Source organism: Lampetra planeri, chromosome 55 (genome assembly GCF_965212315.1).
Source record: "Lampetra planeri chromosome 55, kcLamPlan1.2.h2, whole genome shotgun sequence".
Taxonomy (NCBI): Eukaryota; Metazoa; Chordata; class Hyperoartia; order Petromyzontiformes; family Petromyzontidae; genus Lampetra; species Lampetra planeri.
Window position 1 is genome coordinate 4,996,816 of NC_136161.1, and position 24,534 is coordinate 5,021,349.

Here is a 24,534-nt window from a genome sequence, read left to right on the forward strand (position 1 = left end):
TTTTCCAGAGGTTGTTTAAGGCATGTGGAGGAGAGCTCTGAGTAAGTGTTCCTGAAAAGGAAACTGTTTTCAACCATGTGGGAAAGCCAACCCTGGATTGCTTGCCACTTTGCAAACTTAAAGAGTCCGTGGGGCATACTGACTAACTTCAAACATAGCATGGGCTTTCTTTCCACAATGATTGTTGGCCACAATTTGGATACTAAGACACATTCGGAAGGGCTCCTTTCTTCATTTTTATTCTAAGCACTCAAAAGACCCAAACTGAAAATGTGCTTTTATCCATCGTGTAAGGGAAATGTTAAATGTCTTTCCCTGATGATGCTGGTTGTAATTACTGGCGAAACATCACGGTACTCGAATTATAAATGTTATGTGGGTTTACTTTGCAACACACCAGTGTGCTGAACTAGAAACGAATTGGCCACGTTTTGTTTACGTGACAAACCATACTAATTGACTGTCGGCTGGTGGCGGGTTTAACGACACATTTATATTTAAGCGATCTACCAAAAAAACCAACTCTATTATGAGCGACTCATCACCAGTGTGTCCTAGCATGCTTGTTTAAATAAGTAAGTGTTGTAAATCCCTTGCCACACTCGATGCACACGTGTGGCTTTATGCCAGTGTGGGTTCTAGAATGCTTATTTAAATCGGTGTGCGTTGAAAACTCTTTGCCGCACTCCTTGCACACATGCGGCTTCTCGCCAGTGTGCGTTCTGGAGTGCATCTCCAAATTGTAGCGCTGCGTGAAACTCTTCCCGCACTCCTTGCAAACGTACGGCTTCTCGCCCGTGTGCGTCCGTGAGTGTCTCTCCAAATGGAAACGCCGTGAAAATCCCATCCCACACTCCATGCACACGTGCGGCTTCTCGCCCGTGTGTATTCTACGATGCTTATTTAAATCGGTGTGCCTTGTGAATCCCTTACCGCACTCCCCGCACACGTGAGGCTTCTCGCCAGTGTGTATTCTACAGTGCTTATTCAAATCGGTATGCGTGGCGAAACCCTTACCGCACTCCTTGCACACGTGCGGCTTTTCGCCCGTGTGCGTTCTGGAGTGCATCTCCAAATTGTAGCGCTGCGTAAACCTCTTCCCGCACTCCACGCACACGTACGGCTTCTCGCCAGTGTGAGTTCTGGAGTGCGTCTCCATATGGGAACGCTTCGAAAAAGTGTTCCCGCACTCCTTGCACATGTAGGGCTTCTCGCCGGTGTGCGTCCTGGAATGCATCTTCAAATTGAAGAGCTGTGCGAAGCCCTTACCGCACTCCTTGCACACGTACGGCTTCTCGCCCGTGTGTATTCTATAATGGGTCTTTAAAATGGAGAGCTGCGCAAAGCACTTACCGCACTCCTTGCAGACGTTTGGCTTCTCGCCGGTGTGCGTCCTAGAATGCTTTTTCAAATCGGTACGAGTCGTGAACCCCTTCCCACACTCTACGCAAATGTGCGGCTTCTCGCCAGTGTGAGTTCTACAATGCATGTTCAAGGTGGAGCGCTGCGAAAAGCCCTTCCCGCACTCGTTGCACACGTGCGGCTTTTCGCCGGTGTGCGTTCGCGAATGCATCACCAGGTGGGAATGCTGCGTGAAGCTCTTGCCGCACTCGGGGCACACGTGCAGTTTCTCGCCGGTGTGTCTTCTCGAGTGTATCTCTAAATTCGACCGCTTTGAGAACCTCTTCCCGCACTCGACGCACACATGCGGCTTCGCGTGAGACTCTGGGCCCCCAAGAATCTTGCCGCACTGCGCACAGCCTCGCGGGGTCTGGCCGACGACGCCCTTCGCTTCATTCACCTTCGTTCGGATCGGTCTGCCGACGCCGTCGTCGTCCCCGCACTCGGTGCACAGCAGGTCCGCCGGGGTTGCTTCGCCTGTCGCGCACGTAAACAAAAACGGAACGCGAAAAGGTGGCCGGTGAGAGAGAGAGAGAAACAGTCAAGTGGTGTGTAGAAGCTCTCTTATCGATAGCTCATCTTTACCTCGCATCTTATTTCATTAATGAGACGATGAAGTAGACCTGTTTGGACACGTCACGAAATATCATCGCCTCTTTTTGCAAGGGTAACCCTGGGTTACATAGAGAAAAAATTTAGAGCACAATATTTAAACTATTCCTTGGGTCTTACGGTAAAGTCACGTAGAGGTTCAAAGAAAATAACAAAAACTACGATGTTTCGATCGCAATACAGAAAGAATAAGGAATCTTATTCTCTCTGAGATCAGGGAATAAGGAATGTTATTCTCTCTGAGATCAGGGCTAAGCCTGCTCTGAACAAGATCCGTTAGCATTAGCAGACGTGACGTGTTCGTGAATGTAAGGCAGATCTAAAACACGGTTGGACCAATACCTTGGCTGTGGATGATCATTGTGTTAATGCGGTGGGGGCTCACACGAAATAGATTTCTCGAAGACGAAGGTACTTTGCAAACCCACTGACTATCAACAAAGATTTGTTCATGAAGCCATCCATATATACAGACACAATTTCAACCTAGCAATCATTGGAAGGACGTTATCAACCACCTTTAGTCATAACTGGCTGTGATGTTCCCATCCTGCCACCTTCCGATGTTAGTTGTTATTTTCGACTCTCTGATTTAGCATTAACAGGTTAAATTTCTCACACCAACACAGCCTCTGCGCGCTGACCTTGACGTGGCGGCGGCTCTGCGATCTTACATTAACATGCTCTTCTCTCACATTTACATAGCCACCTCGGTGCGCTCCCCAATCTTACATTTACATGCAAATTTTTACCTGGCAGCCTTTTAATTGGTGGAAACCCACCATCAGCGCCGTCGCTGCCCATCTCATTAACATTAGCTGCCCCGCCCATGCTGCTAACACTTGGGCTACGCCCATTTTAATCATCACGTGGTCACCGCATCGCGCGCTTTCAGGTGTGATTCTGCGGCCGTCTGGAACAGCTCTTCCGATATTAGTAAGCCATTACAAGCTATGTACTTTTAAATCATCATCTAGATTGGCAAACAAATTTTTTTTAAATGCTTTTTGTGCTTAGTATGTTGTCCTTCCCCCCCCCCGCACCTCCGATTAGCACGGTTGGCTATGTACGGTGTGAAAGAAGTTCAACATACATACGTACATGAAACAAAAAAACTATAATCGTATTTTTGGGTTAGATTGTATAAATATAAACGTGTTGTTAAACCCACCACCACTCGACACAGCCAATTAATAAGATGTGCCAATTAGTTACTACTTAACCACTAACTGGTTGTGTTGGCGAACAAAACCCACAGCAACATTTACACATTTGAGTATCGCGACGTTTTCGCCGGTAATTACGACAACAAGAACCAGCCTCGTCAGGTGATTCACCAGAACTGTGGAGAAATCCTCCTCCTGTTTGTGGCGAAAGCCTACTTAATGCATTAAACAAAACGTGAAAGCGTTTTTTTTTCTTTCCTCTCTCTCTCCGCGACCTCACCTTCACCAACATCCTCCTCATCCAACTCCACCTCGACAAAGTTCTGGTCTGCAGTGGCCGGGCACCCACGGGAACTCCCCGTCAACGCGGGTCTCTCATTGGCTCCTCCCTCAAATTTGAAGTGATCAAAATCCAGGCCTGTAATGATAATAATAATAAGCACCATCATTCATGACAGATGGAAGGTCTAATAATAGTGGTTCTTAACCTTTACTGCAGCCTTGCACCCTTTTGGTTCTCAATCGTTAAAAAAATGTGTAATGTGAAAAAACACCAAGGGTTTGATGTTACTTAAGTGACCGTGCTTAATTTGTGTTTCGACGATTTGCCTTATAAAAAAATATGGCCATGTCTCACAGCCCTCAGAAAGGGCATCTTGCACCCCCAGAGGGTGCTTGCGCCTCAGGTTAGTAACCACTGGTCTATTAGATGTAAAAAAAAAACAACCATTGGTCTATTAGATGTGTAATGACACGGTGACCCCTGCCGGCCTGTAAGGGTAATTACGGTTAAAGCTGCATTACATAATGCCTTATTATTAAGGGACGTATCTGGGGTAAAGGTCAAGGGCAGAGTCAGTCGAGAAGCTCCGGCAACCATCCCGAAGGGTCTAGAAGGTTCTAGAAAGGGGGCATGGCCAGAAGTAGAGCTTGGCCACCCAGGCAGATATAAGGAGCTGTTAGTGTGGGGTCTGTGTCCTGGTTGCGTTACTGCCGTCGTCATCTGTTCGTCTTCGACCACGTGGCTGTCCTTCTGCAAGACCAGCTCCGTCGCCACCGCTACGCTTGCCAACCCACCAGCGTAATGCAGGACGGAGATGGGCTGCATGTTTGGACAGCCTAGGTGTAGCCACGTTGTGAAGTGTATCGCCCTGTGTGCTCTTAATAAATAAGCCTTCTACTAGACGTGTGTCGGAAGTCGTTCACTACAGATGTAAAAAACAAGTGTTGCATAGGCAGGTTATGGATATATAAAATACACTTTGGAATTAGTGACGTTTACTTAAATTTAGCTCTATGCATCTTCAGCTTTCAATTCCACTTAACTAAAAGTTATTATTTTAAGTCATTAAATCTAAACTGCCACATTAACATTGATACATATAATACCATGTGCATATTTTTTTTTAATATTGCTGTCTGGCTGGCTAGAGGGACAGATGGATGGATGTGCATGTCCAAAGGATGTGGGCATTGTTCGTTTGATGACACAAAAGATTACCAGTTCCGTTTTTGGCGAGTTACGTTCCTTACATATAAGCTCCAGCAGCCAAAAATCAAGACACTAGCACTCACTCGTCCGAATCGTGGACGACAACGGACATGGAAAACAAAAACATAATTGAGGAACCAGGAGTGTGGAAGTATCGGACTTCTCTTGCTCACGACAATCCTCCATAAATGGTAGATCAAATAATCACTGTGGTAAAGTTCAAGCCGTCAAACGTGTCATCGACGATTTCACCATTCCATGAACATCTCGGCAGTGTGTCACTGCAATCTATACAGCGTCTTACTGACATCTGAGAGACGTAGTAGTAGTCGTGCTGTTGGTTTTCTAAAGGACGTCATTGCTCACCGCAGAGAACCGTAGCGACACGATCGCTGCCATTCTATGATAGCTGGGCACCAAAACTGTGCCACACGCCCATCCCCGCATTGGCCTTGTGGGGAGCCTCCGGACCTAAAATGTTAATTTAATTTAGCTTTTAAGCCGAATCCATTCCGATTACGTACACTTACACGTACGTCATCGGAACGGGAAAGGGTTAATTGCCCAACCACACCTTAATTACGCAGGGGACTACAGAGCTTGGGAAATTGTTGGCACCGGCTCTGCGTGAGGACGCGTTTCCGCTTGTCTGTGGTTCCTCGAGCCTTCGTGCGCGTTATAAGTTTGATATTATTGTGTTTGAATGTTTACTTTGTGAAATTGGCATAAATAATTATACAAATATCCTACTGTAAAAAGTTACAGTATTTACTGTACTGTACTTACCACTCTAATCTCTAAGACTCTGCATGGGGTGATGTACGTACTACTACTAGGCTCTTGTTTCAAAAACCATGTGTTTGACGATCGCCAGACTGGGTTACAGCCTTTGGAGCGGTTTTGCCGGATCGGCCCGGGACCGCCGGATAATGTTGGAAGCTGGATAATCTCGCGCCGGGTAATCGATGATGAACTGTAGCATGACTGAGATATGATTAGCGTTAAAAACTAAACAGATAATTTTCTGTCGTCTTCTTCTTTCGTATGGCTGATGCTTATGCAGAGCAACTACAATATCACATTCAGGTGGTCAAGCCCAGACAACCGCAGAAGCGGAGTAGCGAATCATCATCGCTGTGATGATGTCTCCTTCGTATTTGTGGATTGGGGGCATTGTGTCATTATACGTTGTGTACGGTCTGTATCCAAGTGACCACAGTCGCACCGCACAGACATTCTTGGCCCATCACTAATATAATGAGCCAAGATTGTCTGTCTGTAACGTGCGTGACGTCACTCCACGTCGACCAGCCCCCCCCCTCAATAATCATGAACAGGTGGGGTTCTCCACATGGACCACCCCGCCCCGTCAATAATAACACTGGTCAACACACTTTTTCTGGCATAAGGTATTCCAACGGTTTTAAGGTAATTTTGGGGTGCTGATTCCAAATCAGTTTTTGTCTATCACATCAGGTTTTTGAGATATCAAATATTGCATTTTCAATAAAAACAGCAAATTTATGCTCATATACGAATAGCTAAACAGACATCCATACAAGAATAAGATAAGATACAATATACAATAATAATGAAACGAACATTTAATGAGCCGTAGCACAAAGTTGTGAGAGTGACTGCATATCAATGTGAGTGAATGCATATTACCATGTAAGAATTGAATTGTGAAGATAAGAAAAATATGTACAAAAAGGTCATTCACAATAGTGATGTTACATCTGCATAAACGACCTCTTCTTTGACGATCTCCGATGTACAGCTTGTGGAATGTCTCTCATCAAGGACCAGCAGTAATCTGCCATCATGTTTGAGTCCCATCGGCCTTGGTAACGTTCTTCCATAACTTTAATGTCTTGATGAAAGCGTTCACCTTGCTCTTCGCTCACGTGACCCATGTTCTCTGGAAACTGGGCCAAGTGACTATGTAAGTAGTGCACCTTGATGCTCATTCTACATCCAAGTGCTTGGAAACTCAAGAGCAGCTCCTCCACAATCTTGATAGTTGTCCGCTTTCCTGTTCCCAAGGAAATTCCGCACCACATCAGAGAATGCATTCCAAGCTCTAGCCTCTGCCGCAGTCATTGTTGTAACAAAGTGTGGATCCCTGATGAGTGTTCTTATTTGAGGGCCATCAAATATTCCTGCCTTTTTCATTTCGGCACGGAGACTTGAAAAGGTTGAACATATATAGCTGAAGCAGTTTCCAGTGTAATCAAGTGTTTTGACGAATTTCTTCATTAACCCAAGTTTTATGTGCAGTGGGGGAAGTAAAATTGTATTAATATCAACCAGAGGCTCATTCTTGATGTTCTTGTCACCAGGTGTCAAACTGAATCTTGGTGGCCAGTTCTTTTTAACCCAGTGTTCTAATGTAGCCCTACTGTCCCAGTAGCACAGGAAACAAGGGTATTTGGTGTGACCTCCTTGCTGACCCAGCAGAAAATTAACCATTTTCAAGTCAACACAAATTAGCCATCCATGAACATGGTATTCCAATCTATCCAGAACAATCTTGATGTTGGCATACTCTTCATTCATTTTTACAGAGTGTCATATTGGGATTGAACCATATATATTTCTGTTGTGAAGTAACACACATTTCAAACTCCTTTTACTACTGTCAATAAAAAGTCTCCATTCACTTTAATCATATGCGGGTAGTCCCATATTGAGAAGAAGCCCGTCAACATCATTACAATAAACAAGTTGACCATCTGAATGGAAGTACTTTCGCAGTACTGCTTCTCTGTTACGCTAAAAGGAGACACTAGTGCCAGGTCTGAGTAGTCCTTTCTCTTGCAGCCTGGAAGCCAACAATTCAGCAGACTGCTTTGGCAAATGCAAATCTCTTACAAGATCATTCAATTCAGGCTGACTAAACAGAGAAATTTTATCACAATCTGCATCAGATGGCATATATTCGATCTGAGCATCATCATCATCATCTGTAGAAGCAGGTAAACTGAGGGATTCAACATCAATCTCTGGTAGCTCAGTAAATACAGGCACAGGTATTTCCTCACAGTGCTCAACTGGTCTTCTGGCAGATGGGATATCTGGGTATTGTAAGTGTTGTTTGTTTTTCTTATTGAAACCTTTTACATTGACAAGGCAGAAGTAGCAGTTATCCAAATGGTTTGTAGGTTCTCTCCAAACCATTGGCACACCAAACTCCAGCTTAGCATTCTTTCCTTTAGACCATGATCGCAAAGTTTCAACACAGGTTTTACACACTTTGTGAGGAGCCCAATTTTTGTCTTGGTCTCCAAGTCGTACTTTAAAGTAGGCAAGATAAACCTTCTTGACAAAGGTATTGATGTTGCGCCTTTGATCCTGCAAAGTGAAGCTGCCACAGATGTAGCAGAAGATATCTGGGTCATTACTGCATTTCCTTCTTTCGGATGTTGTAGCCATTGTTAGATCACGCCCTGCAGAAGAAAAATATTAAATAAATGTGGATATCTACATAAAGTTATTTTATAAACACACTATCCTAAAAATACAGCACCATATTTTAACACTAAAGCAGTCACTGACTCGCAACAACTTGCAATCATAAGTGACAGAGTTAATTTAGGGTAAAATCAATGAAAATGGGGTATGCCTATAGCATAAAAATGAGATGGGATAGAGCAAATCTGAGATCAGATTTGGAATCAGCACCCTGAAATTAGTCTAAAACCACTGCAAAAGTCCAGGCCAGAAATTATTATTTTTGTTGACCAGTGTAATCATGAACGGGTGACGTCACTCTGCATGAAGGTGGAACGGAAACGATAATTTGTTTACGCAAATTAGCTTTAATTTTGACCTTTCTTTATGGAAAGTAAAGCTAATAAAGAAATCAAAGCAGCAACCAATATGAGTCAAAAAAGGCTGTGTTTGTGTGTCCCGCGCGTGATGTCACTCCACATGCAGCCCCCTCATTATTTTCACGTGTGCCTGGATTTTTAGACTCACACAGAAGGTTGAGCGGCTAAATATTGTATACTGAGAAATCTTCTAAAGTACATAATTTCATTTAATAAGTTATAGAAAAATTCTTTACGTCCTACATTTCCTAATAAAATGTACAATCACACAATAAAATGTTCATTTACATCTTTAATATTACAGCTTCTGTCCTAGGACGGGCTAACAAGCGAGTTATATTAGTGATGAGAGATGAAGTAGACCCGTTGGTACGTGTCACGAAATATCATAGCCTCTTTTTGCAAAGGTGACCCTGGGTTACGTCGACAACAAATTAAGAACACGATATTTAAACTATATATTGGTTCTTTCGGTAAAGTCACGTAAATAGAAAAAATTGAAAATAAATAGAAAATAATTAAAGAAAAAAACCCACGACGTTTCGATCGAAACACAAGCGGTCTTCATCAGGTGGAGAGAAAAGAGGGGGTAAGCCTCCAAATGTAGCTGCTTATAAGGGTTTCAAAGTGAGTGGGCGGGGGAAAGAGCTGCGCAAGTGGCACGATAATGCAGGAGCAAAATAAAGGGGAAGTTGGGTGGAGGTGAGCTTGTGCAGCGCAAACAAAAAAAATGTAAACTATATATTTTTTTACAAATATATCCTCCAATTAACAATTAATTAACACGGAAAATTTTTTACGAGCCCAGAAAAGGTCAAACTGGACTTAACATTGATCAGTACACGATAATATTACTTTAGGAAAGGAATATGACAACAGATTAGGATAGTAGAAGTGGCTTATCACATGGACATTTATAGGAACCCAAATACTTTAAACGCATGCTGCAAAATGTGAAGGGGAAAACCGTAGGACCCAGACTAAAATCCACGTAACCACGATGAAAGAGACGCAGAAACTCCAAATATACAACAGGCATCAGGGTCAAGATCGAACCCACGACCTCCTGTATACCAGGCCAAATAGTTAACATCTCGCCACCGAGGTGACATCAGGTGTCCATCTCATTTACTGTAGCGTGACCGGGATAATGTGGGTGATTAAGAGCATAAATCATCATGCGAACTCCTATCATCCTCGCAGCGGCTTTTGGCTGACCATCGAACAAAGATGGTCACCGCATCGCGCGCTTTCAGATGCGCTTCTGCAGCCGTCTGGAACAGCTCTTCATTCCGATATTAGTAGGCCATTAGAAGCTATGTACTTTTAAATCATCTAGATTGGCAAACTCATTTTTTAAAAATCATTTTTGTGCTTAGTATGTTGTCCTTCCCCCCCCCGCACCTCCGATTAGCACGGTTGGCTATGTACGGTGTGAAAGAAGTTCAACATACATATCTACATGAAACAAAAAAACTATAATCGTATTTTTGGGTTAGATTGTATAAATATAAACGTGTCATTAAACCCACCACCACTCGACACAGCCAATTAATAAGGTTTGTCACGTAAACAAAATGTGCCAATTAGTTACTACTTAACCACTAACTGGTTGTGTGTTGGTGAACAAAACACACAGCAACATTTACACATTTGAGTACCGCGACGTTTTCGCCGGTAATTACGACAACAACCAGCCTCGTCAGGCGATTCGCCAGAACTGTGGAGAAATCCTCCTCCTGTTTGTGGCGAAAGCCTACTTAACGCGTTAAACCAAACGAGAAAGCATTTTTTTTCTTTCCTCTCTCTCTCCGCGACCTCACCTTCGCCAACGTCCTCTTCATCCAACTCCACCTCGACAAAGTTCTGGTCTGCAGTGGCCGGGCACCCACGGGAACTCCCCGTCACCGCCGGTCTCTCATTGGCTCCTCCCTCAAATTTGAAGTGATTCAAATCCAGGCCTGTAATAATAATAATAAGCACTTTCATTCATGACAGATGGAAGGTCTAATAATACAGTGGTCCTTAACCTTTAGTGCAGCCTTTGGTTCTCAATCATAAAAAAAATGTATAATGTTCATAAACACATAGGGTTTGATGAAACAAAATATTTGTAACTTACGTGCCCGTGCTTAATTTGTGTTTCAAAAAATATAATACCATGTACATATTTTTGAAAATATTGCTTTCTGGCTGGAAGGACCGATGGATGAATGTGCATGTACAAAGGATGTGGGCATTGTTCGTTTGATGATGACACAAAAGATTACCAGTTCTGTTTTTGGCAAGTAATGTTCCTTACATATAAACTCTAGCAGCCAAAAATCTAGACACTAGCACTCACTCGTCTGAATCGTGGACGGCTATGGACATGGCAAACAAAAACATAATTTAGGAACCAGGAGTGTGGCAGTATCGGGCTTCTCTCGCTCACGACAATCCTCCATAAATGGTAGATCAAACAATCACCCAACTGCAACTGTGGTAAAGTTCAAGCCGTCAAACGTGTCATCGACGATTTTACCATTCCATGAACATCCTGGCAGTGTGTCGCTGCAATCCATACAGCGTCTACTGACATCTGAGAGGCATAGTCGTAGTTGTGCTGTTGTTTTTATAAAGCATGTCGTTGGTCAAAGCAGATAACCGTAGCGACACGACCACCGCCATTCTATGATAGCTGGGCACCAAAACTGTGCCACACGCCCCTCCCCGCATTGGCCTTGTGGGGAGCCTCTCATTCAAAAAAGTTAATTTATTTAGTTTCTCTGCCGAATCCATTCCGATTACGTTCACTTACACGTACGTCATCGGAACGGGAAAGGGTTAATTGCCCAACCACACCTTAATTACATAGGGGACTTCAGAACTTGGGAAATTGTTGGCACCGGCTCAGCGCGAGGACAAGTTTCCGCTTGTCTAGGGTTCCTCGCGCCTCCGAGTCATCCGTTCTCCTCAAAAGTGAGCAAATACCGTGCGCGTTATAAGTTGATATAATTATTTTGTGTTTTAAATGTTTACTATGTGAAATTGGCATAAATAAGCATACAAATATTACCTACTGTAAAAAGTTACCGTATTTACTGTACAGTACTTACCACTCTAATCTCAAAGACTCTGCATGGGGTGATGTATGTGTAGTAACGCTCACGACTCGTTCACACCGGAGTTGGAGGCACACTTGTTTATTTTACACCAACGTTGTGACATACACATTTGAGGGGGTATCGGCCCCCTCACCCGTCTATCTGAGGACACACCTCTCTAGCTAACCCTAGCCTGCCTCTGAGTCCTCCACTAATGGGCTAGGGGAGGCTATCTTGGCCCGACACTGGTCAGTCGGGCCCGGTACCCAGAGTCCAGACCAGCACTGGCTCTGGCTCTGGTACCACGCCACTGGCTCGAGCCTGCGCGGTCCTGATAAGGACGGCGTACCAGGGGGAGTCCAGGGCTCTATCTCAGACGTCTTCCGCCTCCTCTTCTTTAGCTAAACATCACTCTCGAGCCCTTCGATACAATCCCCTTTTATACCCCACCCCTCCCTGAGGGGTGGGGCCCCGGGGGATCATAACGACCGAATCGACCCCCCAGGGTGTCTGGCGCGGACGTCGCAGAGGGCACCTGCTTGTGCACACATGTAGCCCCGCCTACTGTGTTTGTTTACCATAGGCTGCCATGCATAACGGGCTCTCTCTCTAACACCCCTACATCACTCCCCCCCGCATAGCATGCAGCCGTCCCGGCTGCCAACATACAAAAATTTGACAATAAAGGTGCCTTCACCCCCTGACCGCGCGTGTGCCTCACTATTTTTGAACAATAACAGGAACCAGAACAAGAACGCAACAACAAGATGAGAAACAACCCGACGCACCCCCCCCGAATAAATACGAATTCCGTAAAAAAAACAGCTTATATACAACCAGCAGGGAACCCACCCCGCACACACAACAAACGGTGAACCCAGCATATGTACATCCGAGGAGCGGGAAACACACCATCCACACAACACCCAATAAACACAACAGCTATGTACACATTTTCCGGCCTCACAACAGTTTGCGCATTTTAGCGCGCGTCCTTGCAGCGGGCCCCTCACACGGGGTAACCCCGCGTGGCGGACCATCAGGTGGCGACTGTCCGTCTTGAGGTGAGCATTCCTCTGACTCCGCGTGACCCTCGGCATCCGCAGGAGGGGTGATCGGGCGTGAGCCCGTCACTCCTGATGCTCCTGAAGGTGGCACAGCCGGCAAGGCATTAGGTGAGAGCGACGGAGACGGACCCAGCAAGTCGGCCGACCCCCCACATGTTTGGCCACGCGCGTGTGAAGTGGGGTTGTGTACCGCAGCGAAGGGTTTTAATCTGGAGGGGTGCACGAACCATCGCCGCTTCCCCCACTTGATGCGCACGCACTGCGGACGTAACACCTCCACCACTTCCACAGGGCCCCGCCACGGCCGCACAAGTTTAGAGGAGGTTGCCAGTGGCACCTGGGGGCAGTGCAACCATGCCTTGTCCCCCGGCTTCCACTGCAGCATGTGCGCTCGACTCAATCTGAGGCGCTCATTTGCCTTCTGACGGAGGTCAGAGTTTTGCATTGCAGCATCCCGTGCCTCGGTCAATTTGTCCAGATTAAATTTAACGTGGTCAGCCAGATTAGTTTTTCCCTGCGGCACGGGGATCCGCAACTGGGCACGAACAGGCGGGTCTGGTTCTCGGCCGTACATGAGGTAAAAGGGAGAAAACCCCGTAGCCGCATGGGGTGCCATCCGGTACGCCGCCAAGACCCCCTGAATTTGTAGGTCCCAATCCGTTTGCGAGTCCGAAACTTGTTGTGATAACATGGACGAGATGGTGCGATGCAAACGTTCGACCATCCCGTCAGTTTGTGGGTGATATGGGGAGGTCCGAATTTTCTTTGTGCCCAGGAGATCGCAGACTTGTCTGAGTAGTTTACCGGAAAAATTTCTGCCCTGGTCGGTCAGCAGCCTCTCCGGAGCACCTTTGTCCAGGACATAACCCTGAACAAAGGCCTCCACGATGGCTGCTGCCGACTGGTTGGCCAAAGGCCAGGCCATAGGCCAGCGTGTAAAATACTCGACACCCGTCAACAAATATCTATTCCCTCTGGGGGTGGCGGGGAATGGTCCCAAAATGTCCAGAGCGACCAGCTCGTTTATCCTGGACACTTTGATCGATTGCAAGGGCGGGTTAGACTCTCGTGCCGGCGGTTTGCGTTGTGCACATTGAGGGCACGATCCCAACAAATCCCCCACATCCCTCGTCATGCCAGGCCAGTAAAAATCAAGTTGCAGCAAGGCGAGAGTCTTTTGGGTCCCCAGGTGTAGGAGGCGCTCATGAGCGGCCCATACCACCCTACCCCGCAACCCAGTAGGGACAACCAGCCGATGTCGACGTGACTTCCCGTCCCAATGCATTAGCAGACCTTGGCACATTTCCCATGCGTCGGAACCACCACTTTTTCCCCCCGCCGCACCGCCAACGCGACGTCGCCACCCGAGGAGGGAGACATCCTCCATCTGGAGGCGCCCCCATTCAATGACGGGCAACCCCAACAGGGAATCTTTGCCCTGCTGTTCGATTGAATTTGGAACCATTGCATCGTCGTCGTTGGCGGCCGCCAAGACAGGTACCGATGTGTCCCCTGGAGGCCTGCAACGTCCAGACCCCAGGAGGCATGCACACTCGGAGGTGGTTGGCAAGCGTGACAGAGCGTCCGCGTTGGTGTGGCGAACGCCCTTACGGTATGTGGTTTGGAAATCGTAATCCTGGAGGACCTCCAACCATCGGGACAATTGTCCCGATGGCTGTTGAACCCTCAGGGCGTACTGCAGTGCCGCATGATCTGTGCGGACGGTGAAATGCCGACCGTACAGATATGGGCGATACTGTTGGACGAAATGGACAATTGCCAACAGTTCCCTACGGGTGACACAATACCGTTGCTCCGCTGGAGACAACACCCGACTGCCGTACGCAACCACATGTTCCACGCCGTCAACCACCTGGGAGAGCACGCCCCCAATACCCGTGTTGCTCGCATCGGTGTCGAGCAAGAACGGTTTTGAAAAATCAGGGTAAATCAGGGGAGGAGCGTTTACCAAAGCATCCCGAAGGGAGCAAAAAGCAGCCTCCTCCTCCTGACCCCAGCAAAACCGAACCCCTTTAGATGTTAAAGCATGTAGGGGTTTGGCGATAGTCGCAAAATTAGCGACGAAGCGTCTATAATACGACGCAAACCCAATAAAACTCCTAACCTCTCCCACTGAGGTGGGAGTCGGCCAGGAGCTTACACACTGCGTTTTGGCGGGATCGGTAGAAATACCTGAGCGCCCCACGATGTGCCCCAAATAACGCACCGACTCGCGTAACAAATGGCATTTTTGGGGCTTAAATTTCAAATTAGCAGCCCGCATCTTTAGGAAAACCGCCCGCAACCTCTGGAGATGTTCCTCAAAAGTTTTGCCAAAGACAATGACGTCATCCAAATAAATCAGGCACGACTCCCATTGCAATCCAGCCAAAACCAATTCCATCAACCGCTGGAAAGTTGCCGGCGCTGAGTGTAAGCCCATCGGCAACCGGTTGAATTGAAACAGGCCGTGCGGAGTACGGAAAGCAGTTTTAGGCTTTGAATCATCGTCCAGAGGAAGCTGCCAGAATCCCGAAAGTAAGTCCAATGTGGAGAAGAATCGCGCTCCCGCCAAGGCGTCAAGCGATTCGTCCATCCGTGGGAGCGGGTATGCGTCGGCAACCGTAATTTTATTAAGGCGCCGAAAGTCAACGCAAAACCGCAACGAACCGTCCTGCTTCTTAACCAGGACGATCGGCGCTCCCCAAGGGCTGTTGGAGGGAGAAATTATGTCGGCGGCTAGCATGTCATCAACAGCCGATTTGACATGGTCCTTTTCGGCGGGACTCAACCGAAAAGGATTTTGGCGTATTGGCGCGCTGTCACCCGTATCAATATGGTGACGCAGCAGATGAGTGCAGCCCAAATCGTATTTATCCCGACTGAAAACGTCGGAAAATTCCCTCAGTAGTGTCTTAAGACGTTGGCGCTCTAAATTTGACAGGTCCGTCGATCCCGCGCAAAGCGCCTCGAGCCACCCTTCATCGCTGTCTGAATGTGGTCGCGGTGCAGGGGCAGCGCCGACATGACTCGCGACGGGTTCCTCACAGGGCACCGGCGTTGCGTGAGCAAGCACGGTCCCCTGTGGGACCACCACCGTCTGCGAGCCCACATTGAGGACCGCGATGAAGGGTTCTCCATCCCCTCTCACTATGGTCTGGGCCGGGAGTAAATTAGGTCCACTGACCCCGGCCCTAGACGGTCCCAGCAAAACCCCTTGAGCCCCAATGCCCTTAGCGAAGGGCCGCCGAAGTCTCAAAGGAATTAACATTTGCGCCCCCGGAGGAACGCGCACCGTTCTATCTACGAACGCCGGCACCGTCGCGAACGCCGTCCGGCTCGTAGCGGGGGATGGCAAAAACGCCATGCGTCGGCCCGATGGGAGCTCAATGCATCCCTGATCGATTAATATCCTAATCGGCATTTTGGCCAGGAAATCCGTCCCCAGCAGGCACGGAACCGCCAGCGAGGAGGAAACAAAAATCGGCCCAGATAATTTAATATCCCCGACACAAATTTGGGCTCGAATTTGTCCGATGATGCCAAGTGAACCCCCGTTAGCAGCAAAGAATGGCACATTAACAGGCATCAAAGGACGGCTCTGGGCAGGGAGAATGTTATAAATCAACTCCGAAATAATGGTCGCCGATGCTCCTGTATCGACCAGGATGCGCACCTCGACCCCATCGATGTGACCCACAACGGCCGACGACCCCGATGACGCGGCTACAACCCGATGGGCCAACACGGACCACTGGCTGGGTTCAATGTGAGTACCCAGAGCGGTGCGTGTTGGTGCCATGGTACGCGATATTTGCCCCCCCTTCGCTGCGGTGTTCGAGTGTGTGACGGGCGTGTGCGTGGGCCAAACATGAGGGGTGCCGCGACTCGCCGGATTATGATGGTGGAGCTTGTGACGAGGGCCGGCGTCCCGTTGAGGTGTCGTTCCGCGCTGCCGAGGAGAGCGGCACCCCGAGGCGACGTGGCCCCGGATGCCGCAGTTATAACAGCGTGGAAGCGCTGGTGGCGACGATGGACGTTGTAGACGGCTTGAATCGGCCCGGTCCTCCCGCGCTCCCGCTCCGTGCTGCCGTCGATGGTTGATGGCGCAAACCTCTTCCGCCGGGAGGGTGGCCGCAGCGACGGCGCGCCCGCTCGCCGCCTTGCTGGCCTTCCGTCGTTGAGAGGACAGGTTTGCGTGGAGGAGACGGGCCGCTTGGAGGGAGCACATTTCTGCATCGTCCTGTGCGACAATGACGATGTCTAAGTCGTCCGCCAGCAAAAGTATCTTTTCTGTCACCATGGCGTCGATCCCCTCGTCGTCCATTCGTGGAAAGGCTTCCTTTGCCAGCGCCAGGAGGCTTGTACGGTACGCCAGGGGCGACTCCTTCGTCCCCCGCTGGCGATCGTAAAAGAGTTGACGACAGTCCGATGGTGGCCCATACACAGCGGACAGCACTTGCATCGCCTTCCGCAGCGTGGAACGCCTCTCCTTCGTTGCCGATGTTAGTGTGGCGAGGGCGTCGCTGTCGAGGAGTGCTGGCAGTGCTCGGAGAGCCTCGGCGTCTGTCCACTGTGCCATCTCCTGGTGAGCGAGGAAGCGCCGCTGGAAGCCGCCCCAGTCGCCCTCCTCGCCCACAAATTCTTTGAGCGGCGGCAGTCGCTGATGTAAGGCAGCGGCTGCAGAGGACGATCGCGCTCCCTCGTCTCCCTCACTCGACTCAGCGTCGGCCCGAAGCAGCGATGGCATCGCCGGTCGCACCCGTGGTGACGCGGCAGGCACTGTACTCCCGCCGTTGGACGCGATGCTTAGAGCGGCCACGCCCTCAACAGCAGCTGCGGCGATGGCGGGAGTTTCAAAATGTTGCTCCGTTGAAATGGCGGGAAGGCGCTGTGGTCGTTGGCTGCTGTCGCCTCGTGGCGGTCCCGCAGCCCCCAGCCGCGTGATGTTGTCGAGCATGGCGGCTGCGGCGTACAGCAGCTCGGCCAGCTTCGCGTGCGCCTGCCTCAGCCCCTCCGTCGACGGCTCCCCTTCCTCCAGCTGCTGTGGCGTGGGTGCACCCAGCCCCGGCTGCTCGATGGCATCTTCAGCCATCTCGGGCCCTCCGACTGCAGCGGTGTCCTCCGCCCCTGGTACTCCGACTCGAGTCGTCCGGCGTGTATCCATGTTCGTACTTTGTTTCACTTCTGACGCCAGATGTAGTAACGCTCACGACTCGTTCACACCGGAGTTGGAGGCACACTTGTTTATTTTACACCAACGTTGTGACATACACATTTGAGGGGGTATCGGCCCCCTCACCCGTCTATCTGAGGACACACCTCTCTAGCTAACCCTAGCCTGCCTCTGAGTCCTCCACTAATGGGCTAGGGGAGGCTATCTTGGCCCGACACTGGTCAGTCGGGCCCGGTACCCAGAGTCCAGACCAGCACTGGCTCTGGCTCTGGTACCACGCCACTGGCTCGAGCCTGCGCGGTCCTGATAAGGACGGCGTACCAGGGGGAGTCCAGGGCTCTATCTCAGACGTCTTCCGCCTCCTCTTCTTTAGCTAAACATCACTCTCGAGCCCTTCGATACAATCCCCTTTTATACCCCACCCCTCCCTGAGGGGTGGGGCCCCGGGGGATCATAACGACCGAATCGACCCCCCAGGGTGTCTGGCGCGGACGTCGCAGAGGGCACCTGCTTGTGCACACATGTAGCCCCGCCTACTGTGTTTGTTTACCATAGGCTGCCATGCATAACGGGCTCTCTCTCTAACACCCCTACATTTGTAGTACTACTAGGCTCTTGTTTCAACAACCATGTGTTTGACGATCGCCACACTGGGTTACAGCCTTTGGAGCGGGGGGACTACAGAACTTGGGAAATTGTTGGCACCGGCTCAGCGCGTGGACGCGTTTCCGCTTATCTGTGGTTCCTCGCGCCTCCGAGTCATCCGCTCTCAAGAGTGAGCGAATACCGTGCGCGTTATAAGTTGATATTATTTTGTGTTTTAAATGTTTACTATGTGAAATTGGCATAAATAAGCATGCAAATATTACCTACTGTAAAAAAGTTACCGTATTTACTGTACGGTACTTACCACTCTAATCTCAAAGACTCCTGCATGGGGTGATGTACGTACTACTACTAGGCTCTTGTTTCAAAAACCATGTGTTTGACGATCGCCACACTGGGTTACAGCCTTTGGAGCGGTTTTGCCGGATCGGCCCGGGACCGCCGGATGTTGGAAGCTGGATAATCTCGCGCCGGGTAATCGATGATGAACTGTAGCATGACTGAGATATGATTAGTGTTAAAAACTAAACATATAATTTTCTGTCTTCTTCTTTCGTATGGCTGATGCAGAGCAACAACTACAATGTCAAATTCAGGTGGTCAAGTCCTGACAACCGCAGAAGGGGTGCATCAGGTAACCGCATCTGCCATGGTTTGTGCAGCAGATGCATTTTAGGGCGGGCTATGAGCTTCGTGGAAGATCAAAACCCAAGGATCTTCTGCCTTGGGTCTTTCACAACAAGGTGTGGCCAAAATGGAACTCACCTTTCCCAAGGTCCTCCTCGTCCAATTCCACCTTGATGAAGTTCCGGCCTGTAGTGGGCAGGAATCCATGGGAATCTTCCACCTCCTCTGGCCTCTCACTGGCTCCCTCAATCTTCACATTCTTCAGAAGTTCAGCTGGAATGAAGAAAACGCAGCATAGCTTTTCACCTGTGCTTTGAAGAAGGGCCATTGGCTGCCTAAAATGTCACCATTGATATATATACTAGTTCATAAAGCCCGTCTTTGCCAGGCAAAAGTTTGAATAAATATAAGAATCAACCCATGGGTTTTTACAATTTTTATCTACGATTAGACACAAACTACTCCATAAATTTGTACTTTTCCACACAAAAAACTAATATTGTTGACTTGATTAAACTGTTTATATTTAAAGACGTACCCATTAGAAACTGCTCAATTTTAAGAATCCGTTCTTTTTTTATGAGAAAGAACAAAAATGTATGAACTAAATACTCTATGAGGGGAAGCTCCTATCTTTTAGCATTTTCAAATTATTCCGATTTCGTTCAAAACCACTTTAATCTGAAATATCTCAAAAACAATAAAAGATAGAACAATGATTCTCGCTTTAAATGTATTTGCTGTAAAACGCTCCATCAAATGAAAAACCCCGCAATCTTATATTTTAAACGGTTTCTGAATGACAAGCACAAACATGTTTATGGGGCACTTAAAATCGAGTTTTGTGGGCCTTAAAATAAAAAATCTCGGATTTTCAGATTTGTTTCTGTTGTTTGTGTCCTAAAAGCAATCTATTTGCCAAATTTCAGCTTTCTCCCTTGTCAGGAAGTACTCTAGAGATTTGGAGAAATACATACAGATTAAGTTATTTATTGATATAGAAGATAGATGCAGATTTATTTTTAAGACCAGTGTTATTGTTCTGCATGAGTATAAAGTATTTTACGATAAACTGTTTTTATTTTACCAGGTAACGCCCACTGAGCTATATAAGCTATTTTTCAGAAGTGACCTGGCCATAAATGATAGCTTAACGAAATGGCTTATTATCACGTAAACATTTATAGCAATAACCAAATATTGTAAATGCTTGTTGATCTGTGAAGGGAAAAACCGGAGGACCCAGAGAAAGATCCACATGACTACAGGGGGAGAGAGAGAGAGAGAGACGCAAACTCCAAATATACAGCAGGCATCAAAATCAGGATAAAACTCACAACCTCCTGTATACCAGGCAAGGTAGTTAACATCTCGCCACTGTGTAGAAGATGGCAGCCTTTACAAGGCCCACTCTGTAAAGTGAGAAATCACGACGAATTCCATCAACCGAACAGAGATCATCAATCTCCCAGTCTCCTCGTCTCCAAAGCAACAACAACAACGCCTTCTCCGTGACCAAAACGGACAACTTACCACGAGCAGTGTACTTCTCCAATTCCAACTTGACGTAGTCCTGGTCTGGAGTGGCTACACACGCACGGGAATCCGCCATCTCCTCTGGCCTCTTACTGCCTCCGTCAATCTTAACATTCTTTGGAAGTTGAGCTGCAATTAATAAATAAATAAGACGTGGTTTTTCATATGTACTGTAAAGAAGGATCATTGCTCCATGTGTATGTGTTGAACTTATTTCGCATTGTACGTAGCCAACCGTATTTATGTTCAACTGCTTTCGCACCGGACGTAGCCAACTGTGCTAATCGAAGGTGCCAACCATGCTAATTTACTGAAACATCTTTTCTCTTGATGGCCAGTGTAATTGATAAGTGGAATGAGATTTATTGGTGTATTCCATAGTTGGGAGGTGTAATGCATACAAGAACAAGAGATTTAAACGGCCCAATATGGACATTTCTCACACTAAACGTTGATGCGGTTCCTTAGTTTGTGACTGGAGTCTTGGATTACCAATTACATTGAAATTGTTATACAGTAGACTCTAGATTATCTGCGTGTGCGGTTTATCCCATTTGGGGATTAACCGCGCACCTGAGATTTTGACAAAAAATAATAACTTGTGGATTTTCCCTTTAGCCCAAAGTAATAATAAAAAAATTGTTATTTCTTGTTATTCTTGGAAATGTTTTTACAAGTCTAATGCTTAAACCTAAAAAAATGTGCTCCGGTTAATCCAAAATCCATGTGATCGCCTCTACAGTACAGTAGTTGCCTATATTTACAACAGTGGGCGGAGTTTTATTTATTTTTATTAGCATGGCTCTGCTGTCCACTTAGCGGGTGGAGTCTTCTGCACGGGAGCAGGAAAATGTTATGACAAAGCACACGCATCGATCGGTCGATGTTAGTATTTGTTCTAATTCAAAAGACTAACAATCTAAATCGTCAGTTGTAATAAAACAATATCAATACATTCTTTACTCCAAATATTTTTCAGTTCTTTAAAAAAACTAAATTTTCTTAACCAAAACATAATTTATACGTAGATTATTGGTTTTTGGTAGCGAGATCCACGGGAAATTTATATTTTTGGATTATCCACGGCTGCCCTCCCCATCATTAGCACAGATAATTGAGAGTCTACTGTACGTGTCGGAGACAAGAATAGGCGCTACTGATCTCACCGCCATCAATATCTGCACTTTTCATCACCAAATCCGGCCAAGTCCCAAGACTCGTATTGTCTTCACATTCTTGTTTGATGGATGCAAAGTTAATCCAAGAAGCCATCTGGGGAGCAAAAATAAAACCAACAATCAGAGATGCACAAGTATAGTGATTCGATCACAACCGAAAATACCCACCCGACTTTATGGACACGGCGTGCATGACACGGACAGTCATGAAAAGAAAAACAAGCCCCGCTGATTGGTATTTCACGGGCCTGAAAGGGGATTGGTTCGAGGCAGGTAAATTTAAGGGGATTGGAGGAGAAATATAACATGGAAAGAGCGTGAAATGGAGGAGATTGACAGGGAGGACAGTTGGAATGCATTAGAGAAAGTGGAAGGCGATTGGCTGCAGGCATTTCAGAAGGTTAAGGAACCTTTGGGAAAGTGGCTTGAGGGATATTTTAAGGGAAAGCGAGATAGTTCGAGATGCCTGAATTGAAAGGAATCCTTGAAAACCCGCATGTGTCCCGTGCCTGAGGAAATTAAGACTCCTATTTGTTGGAGACTACACACGAATAAATCAAACATCCTACAAATAACCTAGATAGCCTTTCGGTAAAGTCACGTATTTAGAAAATTAATAGATCACGACGTTTCGATCGCAACACAAGCAATCGTCATCAGGTGAGGCAAACACAGCAAGAGAACTGCTGAAGCAGTCAGCCAGCAGATCGAAACGTCGTGATCTATTAATTTTCTATCTACGTGACTTTACCGAAAAAACCAAAGAGTATGGATTCCTGCAGTCACCTATATCGCCTATTGTGGGAGAAGTGCTGTGCGCAAGCTTCTGTTATGGTCACCACGGTGTACAAGGTGGTGGTGGTTTGGCTAACACCACACCTGGCCACCTTTGTCTCACCCAAAGGAAGTCGGGTGTGGTGTGGCAGATAAGCGAATAGCAGCAATTAAGTCTCCTTCAAATACTTAAATGCTCGTGGTCAAATCATTAATGAACTACATTTGATTTAGTTCATCAGAATCAACGTCACACATTTAGAGTATTTGGCTACTGCTATAAATTTGCACGTGACGACAAGCCACTTTCGTTGAGCTATCATTTGTGATGGTCACTTCTGAAAAAAAACATAGCTCAGTGGGGCCTTACCTGGTAAAATAAATTAGGTAAAAACTAGTTTTTCAATGCACACACTTTAATTTGCACTAAAAAGGAAAATAAATTATCACCCCAGAAATGAACAAAATGTGATGTACTGAATAAAAGTGGGTGGCTTAATTTCAAAGGTTTAATTTTCTTTACGTGTCGCAGATTCATTTTATGCTGTCACACAGCGCTAAGGAAGCACTTTGTTTCTCTGTGGCTGAATATGCATGCTCTAACTGGGGACGCTCAACCCACAGTAACCATGTCGACACCGCCCTAAATGACACGCTGTTCCCTGGATTTTCACACTATCTGGCATAACGCCCCCTAACATTAGGCCGAGGGTAGCAGGTGACCACGACCGGCAACTCGTGAGAGTGAGACGAGTGAGGAGCTCGTATCTGGCTCCAATTCCAAATGGCTCACATGGCGGAGCCGAAACAGACAGAGTGGATTTCGGCAGATGCAACTTTCTCATGAAATCATGGGGCAGCTTCAGGAGAAGCAAACCACATGCATGGATCATCTCCCGAGATGCCCCTGCAACATCACAATGCACTCCTCAAGATTTGACAATGCCAACACCAGAAGCGGTGGCCTGTGCATAATACTGGGAAAGGACTATATAGGTTGGACAGGAGACGTGACAAAGAAGAGCTCAGAAGAGGGATGCACAGCGGCCGCTCCGGCGCCATGACGAGCGGAGACAGAAGCGCCCCATTCATTGGTCAAAGGCTGGCCCAGCAACAGCCGCTGTGATTGCACCGGATGTTTGCCCTCGTGGCTGGGACACGACCATTCACGATTTCAAAAAGGGGGAGGGAGGGGTAAAATATAAGATTATTAATTATTAACATTTAATTTTATTTAAAGCTTTCGTCACTGCAGGGATTCATATTATTGGTTCTTTCGGTAAAGTAAAAAAAAAATCAAATATATAAAACAATATATTTGTATTATTTTATTATGTCCCTTCTACGTGACTTTACCGAAAGAACCAAGAATATTAACATTTAGTTAAAAACACGAATATGACCGCGATGGGTGTGACCTCGACCGAGGTTTTTTTAAATTAAATCTTGAATTGTCACGCCAGGCGGTCAGTCTGCGTGGAAAATGTCAGCTTTGTAGGGCTGCGTAGATCCGAAGATATGAAAGCGTTCAAATATTCCAAAGAATATAAACAGATAGCACAGCAAATTCAATAAAAGTGTGTAGTAATAATAATAATAAAAATGTATACAGTACTTTTATAGTTTTAACTAGACCAGGGGTCGGCAACCAAAATAACAAGAAGAGCCATTTCTTTCCAATTCGGTACAAAATTAAGTATTTCAAGAGCCGCAATGCATCTGAGTACATACTGTACATACGTACATATCGTCAAGAAGCAGCCCGTAAAGAGCCGCATGCGGCTCCGGAGCCGTAGGTTGCCGACCCCTGAACTAGACCATGGCCGGTCAAGTTAATATTATTATGATCACGGTATGCAATAATTGTGCATTCCACCAGTCCCTGCTATAGAGTATTAGACCGCTGCTATAAATTTCCACGCGATGATGATGAAGATACTCTTTAGTTCTTTCGGTAAAGTCACGTAGGTATATTTATTT

General features: G+C 47.0%; 1 protein-coding gene across 3 annotated transcripts in view; it reads right to left on the reverse strand.

Annotated features, from left to right (window-relative positions):
- Nucleotides 1-223: 223 nt before the first annotated feature.
- LOC144735534 (uncharacterized) overlaps nt 224-24,534 on the reverse strand; it is a 29,230-nt gene continuing 4,919 nt past the window's right edge. Inside the window, exons 3-8 of one of the 3 annotated variants that reach the window (XM_078617950.1) lie at nt 21,769-21,874; nt 20,600-20,731; nt 19,205-19,339; nt 10,328-10,465; nt 3,460-3,597; nt 224-1,878 (exon numbers count right to left, since the gene is read on the reverse strand). In XM_078617950.1, the coding sequence (XP_078474076.1) occupies nt 542-1,878; nt 3,460-3,597; nt 10,328-10,465; nt 19,205-19,339; nt 20,600-20,731; nt 21,769-21,874 (1,986 nt within the window). In that variant the 3' untranslated portion in view covers nt 224-541. The remainder of the gene's footprint in view (nt 1,879-3,459; nt 3,598-10,327; nt 10,466-19,204; nt 19,340-20,599; nt 20,732-21,768; nt 21,875-24,534) is intronic. The other 2 variants (XM_078617951.1, XM_078617953.1) reach the window with 2 other exon arrangements.